The sequence below is a fragment of the Pavona decussata genome, unplaced genomic scaffold (assembly GCF_977016875.1).
Source record: "Pavona decussata unplaced genomic scaffold, jaPavDecu1.1 SCAFFOLD_155, whole genome shotgun sequence".
NCBI classification, from domain to species: Eukaryota; Metazoa; Cnidaria; class Anthozoa; order Scleractinia; family Agariciidae; genus Pavona; species Pavona decussata.
In genome coordinates this window covers 3424957-3442884 of record NW_028145567.1, presented here as the reverse complement: position 1 = coordinate 3442884, position 17928 = coordinate 3424957, and the positions used below count along the sequence as shown (strand labels likewise).

General features: G+C 39.3%; 1 protein-coding gene across 3 annotated transcripts; it reads left to right on the top strand.

The window, feature by feature from the left end:
* Nucleotides 1-874: 874 nt before the first annotated feature.
* Nucleotides 875-16302, top strand: LOC146465916 (uncharacterized). 3 transcript variants are annotated; one of them, XM_085128112.1, is made up of 5 exons: nucleotides 875-924; nucleotides 1672-1776; nucleotides 13478-13840; nucleotides 14457-14783; nucleotides 15226-16302. In XM_085128112.1, exons 2-5 carry the CDS (start codon nucleotides 1719-1721, stop codon nucleotides 15276-15278), a joined length of 801 nt encoding a protein of 266 aa, XP_084984238.1. In that variant the 5' UTR covers nucleotides 875-924; nucleotides 1672-1718; the 3' UTR covers nucleotides 15279-16302. The 3 variants fall into 3 exon arrangements, with proteins under 3 accessions (XP_084984238.1, XP_084984239.1, XP_084984236.1); XM_085128113.1 differs by lacking the exons at nucleotides 875-924; nucleotides 1672-1776 and adding an exon at nucleotides 10844-10971; XM_085128110.1 differs by lacking the exons at nucleotides 875-924; nucleotides 1672-1776 and having other exon boundaries at nucleotides 13223-13840.
* The last annotated feature ends 1626 nt before the right edge of the window (nucleotides 16303-17928 follow it).

Genomic DNA, 17928 nt, shown 5'->3' with positions numbered 1-17928 from the left:
TAAGATCTCTATACGAGTACGCGTTGGGATGACACACCCTTATAGCGAAAAATGTAGCTCTCTGTCTCTCCCAGAAACTCCTACAGTGGACGTCAAGGCGTATGTCAGTGGCTTGGTCGGTCCCTCTGGCAAGCTTTTCTCCTGTAATAGGTTGTAAAGCCGGTTCAACTTGCACATCATAGCAAACCATGTCAAGCAACTCGGCCTGTAGATCGCGTATTTCATTGTGGCGCTAAATAACCAAGCCTTCACGCTGGCAGATCATCGCGAGGGCAACTGTAAACATGCTCCCACAAACGCATATTCACGGGTTATCGGGTATCGGCTAATCATATAATAATAATAATAATAATTATAATGATAATGATAATGAAAATGATAATGATAATGATAATGATAATGATAACGATAATGCAAAAATTACAGAGAGATTTAAGGCTCGACGTTTCGGAGTCATCTTGTCTCCATTATCAAGGGAAAAAATCAGTTTGTGAACGCGGATATTTAAATAGGCTAGAGCTGAAACTTAACATATTAATGGATGGTTAAACAAATACTTTAGCGCGAATTGAATCAGTTTGCACGTTCAGTTCTGGTTTCAGTTTGCGTATGAATAGCATCTCATGAATGAGGCAATCAAATTTGCTGGTGCATTTCGCAAGTACTTGAAACCGTTCTAACCGTTCTGTAATTTTTGCATGTCTTTGCTTCAGCAAATCCCTTTTAATTAAAAGATAATGATAATGATAATGATATTCTTTAATAAAACCAGCGATCCCGCAGTCCTGCATTGGAGAAAGCAAATGACCGTCCATCATGTAGAAGTTTTCAGAGTTCTAATGTTGAGTAATTGATCACAAATTTCAGCCGAAGCGACTGATATGCTGTGATATTTTGGGGTCAGAAATTTCTTCTTGAATAAAGGTAAGTTTTGAAAATATTGTTAGTGATTCATTCTATCGGATTATACTCTATTTTAAGTTGCGTCTGTGTAGTGGTCTAAAAGTTTGCTCGAAAGTTTTTGACTCGGCTCAGTCAAGGTGATCCTTCCTCACGAAATGTGGTTAAATGTCTTGGTTATTGTATGTGGTGTATAAAACAAATACTGATTTCATTTTGTCATGGGTCTGTGCAAGCCTGCAGCTTGTAGCTCACTTCTTTTTTCTTAACGTTGACGTCATCTATGCGTTATCTGATCAAGTACAGGGTTTATGATTATCACGTATCTCAGAATTGCGTGAAACAAGACCCCCTTATGCGGTATCTTTCACCTGGTAGGACGAGGTTTTGTTCAACTACTGAGCTGTTGAAGTCTGAAGCTATGAAAACTCGAAAGCACTCACTAATCTACGTTTACTACTAGTTACTAGGAATAGCTGTATCACCACTTTAATTTGCTTCCAAACAATGCGGAAAGTCAACGCATTTCGATTGGAACTAGGCTCGATTCACAGCCTGGAAAAATGAAACCGCGCTTCAACCCAGCGGCGGAAGTCCGGTCTAGATGAGAACTTCATTCTGAAACTTTCCCTGATTATTTTCCTGGTTCGTTATTCCAAGTTTAAGACCAAAGAAGGAAACAATAAATGATAAGCAATCAAATCTCAATAAGCTGGGTGTATTTTCGTTTCCGGTTACCATGGTGACGCAGACGTGCCTTTAAGTATAAAGGTAAAGAACGCTCGCAAACTCTCCACTCTTGGATATATCAGCAAAAGATGAAGAATTCTGTCTGCTGCAGCATATGTTTCGCGCTGATTTGGACTCTGCTGTTAGGTAAGTGATTCATATTCAGGTAACTGTTGTTGTAACGTCTTGCCACAGGGTCAGTCTCAAACATACCCTAAGAAGAAAGGCCGTGGCTTTCGGAAATATTGACCGTGAAATCAGCCTTGCTTTTTTATTTTTATACTATTTGTTCTACAATTTGTTGCTAATTAGATCCTTTACTACAGGATCCGGTACTTTTGTTTTGTCGCAGTAGTCCTTCCAAACACAGTTACCGGTTTTTACTGTATATTCCTGTTTCACTTGTGACATGTTCCAGAACCCGCCGAATTGAAGATCATTTACTAGTAACCATGTAAATAAAAAGTACGGAGTGGTTTTATTTCTTGTTGTAGGACTAGAAGGTCTTGTCTTACGTGTGACAATTAGTTATAAGGAATGAGTTGACCGTATAGTTTTAATTGCTGAATGTATAAGTGAATGATCATCGCAGTTATATACGCAACTTAAGCAGTTGCCAAAAGAAAGCCTGAAAAAATTCAGGCTTGAACGGGATTCGAACCCATGACCTCTACGTTACCGGTGCAGTGCTCTACCAACTGAGCTGTCAAGCCAACTGGGAGCTGGTCATTTTGTGAATTCGTAACTTTATGCCCGTGATGAGATGAAACACCGATGAAAGTGAATATATGAAAATTCATATAGTTAAACTGCTAAACAAAAAATGAATTAGTGTTTAGTTCACTGGCGGGCTAACACATCAATATCTTGAAATCTCATCTGCATGATCTTTTTATAACTGTGTGATATGGTCTGATATGCACTCTTTGATATGTATCTGAGTATTTGTCTTGGAAGGGAAATGTTTATCTTCTGATTTAAGAAAGAAGTATTAAAACATTGTTGAGTGTACAAGGTTACGACCTTGCCGCAATATTGGCTGAACTTAGCAAATCAAGGGAAATACCCCCGGCATTCTCACTTGCGTGAGTATTTCCGCTTTCACATTCGTTTCCGTGGGGGACCCGTAGGGGAATTTATCACGCAAGCTACCCCTCCTGAGTTGGCGAAAAGATAGCTCTTTGGTACCCCTCCCTGTATTTCTCTCGATTCATTTCAGCCCCCATATCATGGAATTTAAGCGCAGGTTGTCATAATTATTAGTCAATACAAATCTTGGCTTTTTTACTATAATTTCACAAATTATAGACCTTATGTGAAAAATACCCATGGTTATAATAGTCGATCTTCTTTCAATAATGCTTTGGCTGTGCCGAAATGCCGCTCAAACGCGGCTCTCCGAACATTTCATGCGAGTGCGTCTAATATCGTTTGTATTGTGCTGGATAGCAATATTTAACTTTTTACCTTCTTAACTCAGTTCTGACGATGAAATTTTTATATTTGATCAATTACAAATAGGCTTTACCATTTCCTTATTTTATTATGATTTTCGGCCTACAATGTAAACTACTGGGTCTACCCGTAACTGTACAAGCCAATAAAGTTCATTTATAGTTATTTTTTCGGGCCAACATCAAAAGTTTAAATTACTGAGATTAAGGTCTGTGCACTGTATATGTATACCTTGTACAGCGATCTGAGGTAACAAAGAACCGAATGAAGAATGTCTTGTAAAGGACGCCGCATTGCTAGGTGAAAATTTGCTCGAAAGAACTGATTGCAAACGCTTAAGATGCGGCTAATAAAATTGCTTTTGGAAATAACTGTGCTTGCAACATAGTGAAAATTTAATAATTTCGATAACAACTGAAACGACAAAAAAATTATTCGATCATCGGATAAGAAAAAAGCTATCATCCCAAATCTGCCTCAAATGGCGAAAATAAAGAGCACGAATTTTAATATTTCACTCTGGGAAAGCGACGCATGGCGAATTTGAAAGTGACCGTGTACGAAAACGCGTTCCACTGTGGTATCTTTACATGTCATTTCTTCTTTCGCGAATGACAATATCTTCTGCATACCATTGCAAGATGCAATTTAACCGGAAGAAGTTTCCCAAATCAACATTTTTTGGTGGCGTCTTTGACATGATACGCACACGCAAGTAAGTTCAACTTGAACACGAATTTGATGTCCATATATAGACTTTATATTTTGTGTTTTGGTGAGAAAAGAGCCGCCTTGAAACGGCTCGAAAATGGATTGTCACAAAGTCGGAGTTGTTAGGGAATTCGGGAGAAATGGAAGGGCAAAAAACCTTAAATAGTAAAGAAATCGTGTTTGTAGCACGCAAACCTGCCGCGGTGAGGAGGCAGAGCTCGATGAGTTGGATGTTCAATAAAGAGTGACTTGGATAAGGCAAGCGAGAGGAAGGTCACAAAAATTGCTGTTGTTTTGTTTATTTGTATTCGCAATGAAGAAAACTAAGCAGACTGAATAGAAATAAACTAGATATAGTGTGTCTCGTGATCACCTCCCAAAGAAAAATCTTTTCATGTGTAAAAAATTAGCAATTATCTTGCGAAATCGCGCGGAATATCGCCTGATACTTAGTCGACGATGCCGTAGGCCGAGTTGGCTAAAATCAGGGAATATTCTGCAGATTGACCAAGATAATTGTTTTATTTTTCAACACATTGATAACAAAGCGCAGCTAGGGACGATCTTTATTTTGCCCCATTTTTCTCCCCGACACACAAAATTACGTATATCGCAAGATATCTGTTGACGACGTTCGACGAATATCAGTGCACCATGACCATCGTTGGGCAGTGTAACTATGTGCTGTATTTGTTGAATGCCAACGTGCAGTGTTGACTGAAGGTGAAATCACTCAACCATTTTTGGTAAACAAGTCGTACTGATTTGGTGATGCTCAAATATGCGATAGACAGTAATGCTTTTGACAGGGTTAAAAATGAAAGTAAAAGAAATCGATATTGGTGTCTTGAGTGGAAAGGATTGCGTTGGCGAAATTGGCTTATTTTGATGTCTTATCGCCAAAGTTAATGATTATTTTATACCTCAGAGGTGTGGCCGGTGAACGGTGCAGTGGCTATGGGCGCTCAAGTTGAACTTTGTTCATTTACACGTTCGTACGTGAAAAATTTTCGGTTGTCTACCGCAAAATGTAATCTAAAATTGCTTACTAAAACAAATGTGCGTGGGAAATCCGAATTTGGGGAACCCTTTTTGTTCTTAAGTGATGCACAGAGAGCTGCCTCCGCAAACAAAGATCAAGGAATATTTTCACGTACACTGTAGTACGTTATATTTTTTGCCCACGTTCTCTCACTTCAGCTAGAGCCTTATCCAATCATATTTTCAAAGTGGAATTTTTCAACACAGTAAAGCAATTGGTAGGGAAGTCATGCCTTCCCCCGATTTTATGAGTTAACAATTGTCACATCTTTGGGCATACATTCGAATTTACTGATCCAGGTATGACCACTAAAGCCGATGACGAGGCATTTTGGCACAAATGCTATATAAATCAGGAAAAACAGTTTAAGGGGTCAACTGATATCAGGATTACACTAAAGTATTATGATTTCTAGAAAGTTGCAATTACAGTGATAATCAAATGGTATGCTCGTGCGTGAAATTATTTCCTAATTTCACTCGTCACCATTTGATTACATACACTAATTGTATTTTACTACGACGTAAACAGATTGGCATCAAATCAACAACTAGTCAAGGTTAACATTTTTACGAGTTAACAATTTTCACACCTTTGGGCATACATTCGATTTTACTGATTTAGGTATGACCACCAAAGCCGGTGACGGTGCATCCTGGCACAGATCCTATAATTGAGAAGCTTACGTTATCGTAATGGAATTTGACAAATTTCCGCTGATAGTCTGAGTCGCGTAACACACGGAAAACAACGTAACGCGATCGTCGTGACTTAAACTATTCCATTTGCAAGGATAGTTTTATCAATCGGCGAAGCATACAGTTGGAATAAATGAATCAGCCCCAGCATCACGGGTAATGCCAGTATAGCAGGCATCTTGTTGTTGACTTGATGCCAATCTGTTTTACGTCAATGAGTAGTAATATACGATTATCACTGTAATTGCAACTTTCTAGAAAATCACAATACTTTAGTGTAATCCCGATATCACTTGACCCCTTAAACTGTTTCTTCCTGATTTAGACCTCTTTTCTGTCTCGCGTCGTGGCCTAAGACTGTCAAACAAAGCACGATTCCTTCACTAAGAACTCACCAATTTCCACCGTTTTACGGGTCGGGTGCTTCTTAGAAGTTATTCTTTCGATTCACCGCTTCAAAATGGTGAAATTTTCCTTTGAAAACGGCACACTTGAGTCCAGAACATGTTAAAACAATATGGCGCGACTTAATCCGTCTTTAATAAATATATCAAATGATGCATTGACGTCACACAGGTAGGGGTGAGTGGGTCCCCTCCCTCGCGATATAAGCGACAAGAATGGATTTTGATTGGCCTGCTGTTGTTGAAGACAATCAGAACAATACATCCCGAGTAGGAGAGGGGAGAGTTTAATGAACAAGATGCCTGCTATACTGGCATTACGCGTGATGCTGGGGCTGATTAATTTATTCCAACTGTATGCTTCGCCGATTGATAAAACTATCCTTGCTAATGGAATAGTTTGAGTCACGACGATCGCGTTACGCTGTTTTCCGTGTGTTACGCGACTCAGACTATCAGCGGAAATTTGTCAAATTCCATTACGATAACGTAAGGTTCTCAATGACCTCTTTTCTGTCTCGCGTCGTGGCCTAAGACTGTCAAACAAAGCACGATTCCTTCACTAAGAACTCACCAATTTCCACCGTTTTACGTGTCGGGTGCTTCTTAGAAGTTATTCTTTCGATTTACCGCTTCAAAATGGTGAAATTTCCCTTTGAAAACGGCACACTTGAGTCCAGAACATGTTAAAACAATATGGCGCGACTTAATCCGTCTTTAATAAATATATCAAATGACGCATTGACGTCACACAGGTAGGGGTGAGTGGGTCCCCTCCCTCGCGATATAAGCGACAAGAATGGATTTTGATTGGCCTGCTGTTGTTGAAGACAATCAGAACAATACATCCCGAGTAGGAGAGGGGAGAGTTCAATGAATAAATTAATGTACCGATTTGTGACTACGAGGAAGAAAAAAAAGAAATCGACCCGTTTTTAGACACGGTATGCCCCTTCAGGGCATCCCGCGTAACTAGTCAAGGTGAAAACTTGACGTGGGTAGACTTACTCTTTTAATGAATTACGGCTGATAACGATCAATACGAGAGGTTGGTGTAATGGTAAATAAATTCCCATGTAAATAACACTTGTTGTGATACTTTTATTGCTTGTACAATACAAGATGCAATATTAAAGATCTTTCTAGGCAGTCCACTGACATGCTCTTTCACTTATTTGTTTCTAGTCGCGCGTTGACTATTGTAAACGAGTCTACTTTATGGCTTGCCAGCCTATCAGCTTAACAAGCTGCCAAGGGTTCAAAATGCTACAATATTGCCATGTAGCCGCTCCGATCGTGATGGGCTGTTACTTAATACTGTCCATTCTAGGACTCTCGTCACATTATATAGGAGATCGTTCTTTTACTGTTACTGCTCCTAAACTTTGTAAGTCGTTGCCTTTTGCGATAACAAGTAGCCCTTCTGTTACCAATTTTTAGAAGTCACTGAAGATTTATTCCAGAAAGCTTTTATGTAATCTTTTTGCGGTTTGTATAGTTTTAGTACTCTGAGTAGGTTTATAGTTTTAAACGTTCGATATATAGCTATTGTTGATATCGGCGCAATATAAGTATAATCATAGTAGGTAGTTTAAATTTAGTTGTAAGTTAGTATATATTGTAAGTAGTCGTAATTGTAAGGAGCGACAGACATTTTACTGTCTGGTATGTGTTGAATTGTAAGAAGAGTCTTGTATTGTTAGTAGACAAGTGTAAATAACCAGTAAGTACTGTATTGTACGTAGAATACTGTATTGTGTAGTAATGTTTATACATTGCACTGAATACTACGCACGCTGTGATTGGTCGTTGCCCATGATCTATTAGAGTACAGAAACACGAATGACGTCACAGGAAAATTGTTTTCTTTGTTTTGTCCAACATGGCGCGCGGTTTTGAAATTTTTGCGAGATTATTTCGAATTGAGCAAGTGAAGGCCTCGAGAGAAGTTTAGCAGGAGCTGTTTACAAACAGGATAAAGAAGAAACCAAGGCGAAAGTGTTCTTGTCAATTGAAAATGCCTAAACTGGAACAAATCTTCAAAACAGCTGTTATCGCTACGAAAAGGCTCACAGTTTTGAAAATATTTACTCGATTATTCTGCTTTGAGCAAGGGAAGGCCTCGGAAAAAAATTAGAGGAAGCTGTTTACAAGTACGATAAAGAAGAAAAGAAGGAGCCGAGAAGGAAAGTAGCTTTGGTGACTTTGAAAATGCCTGAACTGGCACAAATCGAACAGTCAAGTGCTACGAGGCAAGTTTGTTGTGTTTCCTTTCTGTTTATTGTATAAAACAAATAGATTCCAAGTTTCCGTGCCTCTGTTCAGAAATAAATCATAGAAGACGTCAAAATGTGGTAAGAACATCAGTGACACACTCGCCTGCGGCTCGTGTGCTCCTTTTTTGTTCTTACCAAATTTTGACGTCATCTGTGTTCTATTACTGAACAGACGCACGGCAATCTATTTGTTAAATTTAGCCCGTAATGTAAGTAATGTAGTTTTGCAAATAAATAATTATTTTTAAAAAAAGTATAATCATTATTATTAACTGTGAGATGATATTGTAAGCGGTACATGGAGATGATATGGGGTGCAGTACTTTAATTGTGGCCATTCAAATTCTAGGAATTTAGGTGATCAATACACGAAATTTACGGTGGTATTTAATTACCTCTCACGCTAGCCTGTCTTAGACCATAGACCTTTTCTTTTGTCTGCAATCAAATTTGACTCACTAGCCTTGTTCAAGGTGAAATATTCTTTTGATTTTTGAACCCAAGAATGAAGAACGAAGTTAGTAAGGTTAATTTGAATGCAAAAAAAAGAATATTTAAATGTCAGCTATTTTTGTATACAGGTTTATCGCTTCCTTTGTCCTGCTTAATACGCCCTGGAGCTTTCGCCCCCGCACAGTTTTTATTCACACAAACTGTATCGGACTGACTATCCAAGAATTTTCATGATAAAAGGCTTCTGCGCATATTGCTTGTTTGCTCCATATTTCACTGACAATATCGCCAACCGAATCAGCCATTGTTTAAAAAAACGATGAAGAAGAATTGTTTTAGATGTTAGAATGTTTATTTGGAGAAATCGTGTTATCATAGTTAATAAGAGGCAATGGTTATGAAGCATAACAAACTTCTTTGTTACATGTTTTTGTTAACATTTTTGGCCTTGACCGTGAACAAGCCACAATAGATTTTGAAATGTGTTGGAGCAACTGACTAATATAAACGTTTCGGTTAAGATATTCGACTTTAGTGTCAACGTTAAAACAAAGGATTGTGCACGGTCGCGGCGCGCCTTCCAACGTAAATCGTAGCACGGTGCATCATTGCGGTTTTTACTGGCTTGGCTCCGCATAACCAATCACTCCATTAACTATAGTTTTAGGTAGGGTTAAGCTCATGATTTGTCCTTTCAGGAAGTGTTTTGTTGATTACTTGATTTCCAGAATAAAATATTGTGTTATGTATGTTATGTTAAATCTTTTTTTCTTTATTTTTTTAATTTTAATTTTTCGCGACAGAAACCCGAGTTTGTCTGAATTGCGGCGTCATCTTATGGACACACGGCCGTGCGTTCGTTGAGAAATGTACCATGATGACGCCAACACGAATTAGAAAGGGAAGCACGTACGCGCGCTATGTTATAACGCCTGATACTAAACCCACGACGCCGAAGGCCCCACAAGATTGAGGAGGATAATTGTTTTATTATTCAACACATTGATAACAAAACACAGTCAGTGTATTGCATTCCTTACGTTCCGTTTGCTTACATAAAATCTACCATAAGAATATAAACACAAATGGTGTAGTAACACCCTTTCGTGAGTCGGTCCGACCCACGAAATAGTGTATATCGCAGGATCAGCGGATGAGGAATTTTCAGTGCACCATGACCATAAATGGGCAGTGTTTCAATGTGTCGAATAAAAGATACAAATACCTGCTCACGCAGTTTCCATTTGACGCAATATACTGGTACGCGTTGATCATCAGGAATTAATACAGCTTCAGGCTAAGCTCGACCTCGATGTTTTGATTCCGAATAAATGAACTAATTCACAGCACAAGCTTACGCTTGCATTTCGTCATTTCGGCTGTGACAGTCATGGATATTATGGCAAGCTTTCGTTACTCCTACATGGAGCCATGTCTCGAACCAGCCGTTTCCACATGAAAAAAACAAAAACAAAAAAAAAAACAACAAAAAAAAAAAAAAAAAAAAACGTGTGGTTAACATATATTCCTTTGACAATCGGAAAATAGAAAACAAAAAAGGATGTAGAGAAATAAGATGAAGAAGCCACCAAAAGAATAAAGAGTCATTTCAGGTGCGCACCCTTTTCGGGACCATAGGTCTAGGCACCTTCCCGAGTGTTTACCCTCGTATTCACTGCAAATAAAACCAGGCAGGAAAAATATGATTGCCGCGATCCATATACCACTACTAATATGGTTCAAACACTGGTTGTTACTTGGCAACCTAAGTTTACATGTAAACTTAGGTGTTTTGACTTCCTCTTGCCCCAACTCTCCCTCTCTCTATCTATCCCAGATATGGATTCTGGGAATTTACCGGATGATGTTAAAAATAAAAGTAAATATTTCTCAGTATGAGATAAATATCCAAAGCGAGCTCGATTTCTCTTCAAAGTCTATTACAAGGACTCTGATGTTTAGTTTTCACATACATTTTTCATTAACTTAGTTTGTTCTGTGTCATGTTCCGAGATCACGCGCTCAAAGACTCCGGAATGTTCCGCCATGATCCGGGTCGACAGACGGGTCGGAAAATTTACGTCATGCAGAGTTTTGACAAAAAGCGATTCGGCTAATGATTTTCTGAAGAACCACTCTAAAAATAAATAAAAAATTTCCCGGCAGCAGATAAATGCAATATATATCCAAGGCCAGATCGATTTGTCTTCAAAATTTATCAGAGCAAGGACGCGAACAGTAACTTCTGCATGAAATGAAGAAAACGATGGATCCTTTGATGATATTTTTCCTTCTGTGTTTTGGTAAGTGATCTCAATTCACTTTGTTTGAATCCCACGTGCCGAACTGGAACCCAGGATTCTTTTACTACAATACTTGTGTTTAAATTGTGGACTTCATTTAACACAACATTATCACAGGCAGGCTGACATTAATTCATAGCAAATTCCCACTTAGTAGAAGTTTTGTAGAAAGTTGTAACGGTTATTCGTTACGGGGTAAACATTGTTTATTGATACCTAGATTCGACATTAGATACACGAAGGACGCGCTTGCATATAGAGGTTCTATGGTATGGAACACTGACTGTTTTTTCTTTTTCAAATGAATATGGAGTTGACCATTTTAAGAAGAAAGAACTGAACCAACGGTTAAGAACTAAAGATTATTTCAAAGATTTGACGTTTGCATTTCGTAAATAGATAGAATGGATAGTGTGGATGTTTACCCTGCTAACAGAAGCTAACAGAGGCTTTTACTTTTTATTGCATTGCTCGGCGGCGTAAAAAAGCCAACTACATAGTACGCGAAATCCCAGAGACGCGAACAACTTCGTGCATGAGAATGATGTATTATTCAGTAAGTGACACAGGCATACTCGAAAAAAAATACGAGTGCTGCTATCAGGAGTCAAATCTAAGACCTTCCGATTACTAGTTCGGATGCTCTACCACTGAGCTACACGAGACTCGAGGGAGCTAAGACCATTAAACTAGGTTCATGGGACGAACATCCCGCATACCGCTAGGATTGGAATGTCATGTGTGGCATATGCGCAATGGCATAAATGTGAATAAAATTCAAAGGACTTCAATAAACTGCGATGGAATAAACTTCGGACATGCTAAAAAACTTGCCAGGAAGAAACAAAGAAAATGACTGATACTTTGCACACGTGGCAGTGCTACATTTTTTTTTTAATCAGGTCGATTTTCACTGACCCCGCGCTACGCCAACAGGAAAAGAAATCGGTCGACAAATTGTAACGTGTAAATTGGCTTATGCAAATGTGTAAGTTAGGCCTTTGCTCATATAAATATGCATTTAAAAGGCCATAAAATAGTCTGGGAATGCACTCGTCTAGTCCAGGTTTCTCCGCTCTCTGACACGCAACCCACGAGTGTTTTGTATAAATCGGTTCTTGGGTTCCCCTGGTTAATGCGAATAACATTTCGATTGTGATATTCCCGACAATAGGCCATTTTACAGTTGTGTGCTTAGTGACTTGGCCTTGGATTGGAAGCGAGGCTGGGGGTGACCTTGTTTTGATACAAACCTCACTGCTTTTCATGTGTAGATCATTCTCTTCTTGTGCTACCATGTGAAAAACGGTGAGGTTTGTATCAAAACAAGATGCCCGGCTAATGGCATTAACACGGAATGCTTAATGTAGCCCCAATTTTTCCCATGGTATGTTTCGCAGATATTTAAAAACTATCCTCCCTTGGCAATTGAAATAATTGTCTGAATGGTTTTATTCAGATATATTGCGTGATACTTATTGTTGTGTTACTAGGAATCATACCAGAAATAACTCTGCAATAACGTCATGACCCCGCTGAACTGGTCTGGCCTCCTCTAGCCCTAATCCTTCGCGTTGATTATTCGATTTGTTTTTGAAAGCGGAATTTCTTCCCTGTCAACTCTCCCAACTTCCACCGTTTCAACTGTCGAGTACTACCTAGAAGTTATTATTTCGATTTACCGCTTAAAAAAGGTTTGTTTTCTCTCTGAAAACGGCAGATCAGAGTCTTAAATTCATACATGAGGCCACCATTGAACGAAAACAACCCTCTAAATGATGATTTGCATTGACGTCACACAGGTAGAGATGAGTGGGTGCCCTGCTCCGTAATATACGCGCCGATAATGGATTTTGATCGGGTCGTTTTCGTTGAAGACAATCAGAACAATAAATCCCTTCTGGGAGAGGGCAAAATTTAATGTAGGTTTAATGAATAAATCAAATGATGATTTGACGTCACACAGGAAGGGATGAGTGGGTCCCCTCTCTCGTGATATATGCCTAAATAATAGATTTTGATTGGGCCGCTTCTGTTGAAGACAATCAGAACAATACATCCCTACTAGGGGAGGACATATTTTAATGCATAAATTAATTTGTCGATTTGTGACACCGAGGAAGAAAAAAAAAAGATAGCAACCCAAACCTAGACACGGCCTGCCCTGCGGGCATTCCTTGTAACAAGGTCACCCCCAGCCTCGCTTTCAATCCTAGGCCAGGTCACTAAACACACAACTGTAAAATGGCCTATTGCTGCAATACAGATAACCATTGTGTCTGCTAGCCCGTTATATTCTGCCATTTATTTATTCTATCCACTCCAATTAGGTCTCTGTCCAACGCGCCGAGGTCACTCGCTCCCAATATCATCGCCGGACCGTCTAAAAACCAGAACATTTTTATCACAATGGCTACACTATACATTCAGCTTTTACGCATTATTGACAAAAATTTTCATACATCCAGAATATCTTTACAAATTATATCACCCTGCTACTTTTCAGGAATTATAGCAACAGAACCGGCAATAGCCCACACAGAACTGACAGCGTGCTCCCATGGTTTGCTAACCATACCTGTGGAACCCGTGAAGAAGGACTTGATTTTTGACCTGTACTGGAAATACCGATGCTCTGACGGCTCAGAGTGGACCGACGTAGTTTACTGTAACAAGGCAATGGCCCGCTGTGGGGTACTGATTCCAGTGTTATCAGATGGCACACGAGTATCGAGAGGAGCTAATGATCAGAGCTTAACCGTGGAACGCCAAAACACCAGCAGAGACCCCATCCAGTTCCAGTTTGAGGTTGTCTTGACGGACCGAAAAGACCGTAAAAGTATTTTTAAAGTGGATTTCACCAATGTCTGTAAGTCTAGTCAAACTGTTATGGTCTTCAATGTTTACTTAAGCTTGCTCAAGCTGTTGAGGTGTTCTTGCCGGAACCTTACCACGGCCTACCAAAGGTTGAGTCCCTTACCAATGTTGAAAAATGACTTTTAATTAAGCCTGTACTTGAAGAAAGGCTTTAACTGGCCCTTTTCCACATATATCAAAAGTTGTGAACTGGAGACTTATTGACTGCCAAATGAAAGGGCAGCCTTTCTCAAAGTCCCGCTTTTGTGGAGTATAGTTAGGCGCTCACCTTCAAAAAAGTCCTCTTTTTGCAAGTCCAACGAACGGGATATATATGAGAAACATTTGCTAGGAAACGAGCGAGATCATTATGCTAAAACAAGAACACGCTGATGTGTTAAACTTAAAGAAGGGGTGACTTGATGTGGTGTAGGGGATCATCAGTTGTAGCTGTAACTTGTATTTAATTAACTGTAACCCAAACAGTTTCGATTCATTTGTTTATTTAGCTATAAGCAACAGCAGCTGGCTGATAAGACCAAATATGCCTTATTTTTTTTAGCAAAGCATAATGGAGACCAGCTTTGACCTTGCCTAATAATTTTACCTCTTCTCTTTTACCTTTATAGGTGTGGAGACTAAGATAGATGGTAAACTCAACTTGACCAGGGTTTTGTTTGACATTTACCCACCGAAACAACTGAAGGAAATATGGCTTAAAGACGCAAACAGAACAGAGTTCGCGTACATCAACACTAAACGGGGTGCAACTACCGACATGAGAAACAACAACCGGCCAATGCCAGCTTTCTGGAGCAGGTTGAAGGTTATAGATGGCTCTTTGATGCTAACTGGAATTCAGAGGAAGGATAACGGCATCAAGATGACAAGCAAGGCAGAGTTGACAGACATGACGACTAAGAAAGCGACGATCCAGATTTTAGTTAATTCTCCAGGTAGTTGCTATTTAATTTGTGGTATTTTTGATTTTAGCGAACTCTTTCAAAGTAGACACCCCTGTAAGGAAGACAACCCTCCAAGTCCGACACAATCTGGTTGGCTGGACGATTTTCAAATCCGCATTCAGTCACTTGTCTGCCTGTTACTACAAGCGACTCCCTCTAATTCGGAGTCCTTTAGCCTAGCTCTTTTTGTTCGCCCTGAGAGGTGTCCCGGTAGAATTCGGCGGGGACCAGCAAAACTGATCCTCTCTTTGGATTTGCACCAGTCAAGTTTAACAGCATAAGGCAAGTGTAAACAGAACCTACAAGTAGTACACTAATGATTAACTCTCTTCAAACTATCACCCGTAGCTCTCTCGGTGATCGACTGATGACTATTGTAGCTTCAGCTGAGAAAGAAAACTAACGTACAATGTTTCAACCATGTTTCTTACAGATTCAGAGCCGACCAGCCGGCCTCCTTTGAAATCGTCTTCTGACATTCAATGAATGTGAGCGCATCACCGCCCAATAAACCTGTCAAACAACTCCTGTTAGGCAGTACATCAGCTGCATCAGCTTCTCAAGGACAACTCTGGACACTCGTTGTTCTGACTGCAGTGGCGTTAGTTTTTGCTTGTGTCTGAGATGACGTGAGACGTCTTCGCCAATCAATATAGCCTTCTTTCTACCTTCATGATTGTAATTATGCGTGTTCAGTATCTGTGACTTTTTAGTTTGTAAATTTTGCACCCTGGCCGTGAAAGTTGAGCACTGGCAACGAATGAAGTCAGAGAAAATTCAGTTTGTCAGAAACCGTTGAATTACATATAGTAGGTAGTTAAAAACATACAAGTAAATTACAAAACAATGGTAGTTATTTACCCGCACGGGCGCCATTCACTGCTATTTAACCAAAAATAATTTAAAACAAGAAATGGAATATGTTTTCACTTTGGTAACTTACGTGTAATGCAAATCTACATTTCATTGTTATGGGTGAAGACAACCCTCCAAGATTTGAAGATTAAAATAAAATAAAACATTTTTGGCTAAATCCTGTTGTTTAATGTCTCCAGTAGACTGTAAGATCTATGAGATTCTAACCTGAGTTTGTAAAACGTCTCGTGTTGAACCGGGGGAATTGGGAGGACAGTCTTGGTTTGTAGGTCTACGGCTATTCTTTGGCTGGCATTCCTTCTGGGCATGTGTCCAGTGTTTGTACAGAAGTTACCGAGAAATTTTTCCCTTTCCCATCCGTGCAGAAGACTTAGCATGCAACCTTATGATATATATTATAAATCTGTAATTGATTTTAATGTTAGAAAGATGCACGATGTTCATAACTGGAAACTTATGAACATCTTGAAGAAAGGAAAACAAAAATGTCAACTTTAAGAAAATAGGTTAGCTGTGTATTTCAAGAGTTTAAAATAAGGAAGTGTTTCTCTGCTAGGAACCTTGTTGTCGTTTATAATCCAGCCCATATGGACGGCATCTAATTTCAATGCCATGAATTTGTTTCAATCTTATACTGATCATCAGTGGTGGCATTCTAGCCGGATAGTGCGGAGAGGGGCAAGGAGGAACCCAGCGTCTATTTCGGCCCAAGCAGAGCCAATAGCTGATAAACTAGTTGAAATAGTGCCCCCTCATCTGATTATTGAAGTTGCCTTTTTGCCGCAGTGCGGGCCTTTTAGTTTGTTCGGGTTACTGAACCCTTTATTAAGCTTTTAACGCCAATGATATGTAATTTGTTTAGCAATTAACTAACTCAGATATTATGACGTAACAAAAAAACAAACAAGACACGAACGGCAACTGACTGCTCCCTTGATATGTTCAAACGGCCCATGTTAGTTGAACTGAGCAACATTACTTTAATTTGTAATCACTCTTACATTGAGTGCAGAGTGGAGGTTCGGTCCCCAACAACTGCTCATACTCGTCTATCCAAGAAATGATCGCTTCTTAAGCCTTTTTTTCCCTTGAAGCGTAGATTTTTCATCAGGCCAAAACCACGAAAAGCGAAGAAAACTTTGTCGGACCATCTGCTAGCTTCACACTAAGCGATAGTACATAGGGTGTCAACTGATAATGACTGTGTCGTCATCACCATCACAGTCTCATAATAATAATAATAATAATAATAATAATAATAATAATAATAATAATAATAATAATAATAATAATAATAATAATGTGATTTCAATTCTTTAGTAAAACCAGCGATCCCGCAGTTCTGCATTAGAGAAAGCAAATGACAATCCATCATGTAGAGGTTTTCAGAGTTCTAAGTAATTTTTTACCAGAAGATCGAAGGGGTTGGGAAGGACAATAAAAAGACAACACTGATTACCAATGTATCGAGGAACAAAGCCCTAAGAGCTTTTAAGGTGATAGATAGATGAAAAATAATACGTAGCTTAATTGGTAACCAGGGCCCGGTTGTTCGAAAGCCGATTAACGCTAATCCACGATTAAAAGTTAACCAAGGTTTTCATCTCGCTCACTAAAAGTGGTTTTTGAAAGCTAATTTTAAGCTCATGTTAAAGAAAAGTTCAAGTCAAAACGGAGGGGCAAAAATCTTTGGCAGAACCTTTAATGATTAGTCATCAAACTAGAATCAAAGTTATCGTTAATCCAGGACTAGTTTAATCGAGCTTTGAACAACTGGGCCCAGTACAGTAACATAACAGGAGTGCTATGATCATTAATGTGACTGAGAGGCAAGTCTAGCAGCACAGCTCAGTACTCGCTGTAGTCGTCGAAGTACACGCTTTGGTTGTTACAATAGTCTACCTTTGAGATGACAAATGCATGATTGAACAATGCCGACTTTGGTAGTCTCAAGAGTAAGAAGTCGTCTGAGTTTGGAGATGTTGCACAAAGGAAAGAAAACTGACAGAGAATTATCGAATAGGACATCAATGTTCTTTACAGGTTGCCTACCAGGATGCTTTCAGGATCTCATGCTGCATATGCTTGCTTTTGGACCATATGACGAGGACAGGATCAAAGTTCATTTTTTTCTTTACTTATTTTGAGTCTATTGTGCAGCTTCCACAGGTCAAATTAAGGACGGTGCCTACTTTTCTTACTGCGCGTACGTTCTGCACAACTCGAGATACTCGGGTTTCCTATGGGTGGTGCCTACTAA

Coding starts and splice junctions, on each gene's coding strand:
- LOC146465916 (XM_085128110.1), top strand. CDS start 13,381: ATGGCTACACTATACATTCAGCTTTTACGCATTATTGACAAAAATTTT. Junction 13,841..14,456: donor AGTGGATTTCACCAATGTCT/GTAAGTCTAGTC, acceptor TTACCTTTATAG/GTGTGGAGACTAAGATAGAT. Junction 14,784..15,225: donor GATTTTAGTTAATTCTCCAG/GTAGTTGCTATT, acceptor TGTTTCTTACAG/ATTCAGAGCCGACCAGCCGG.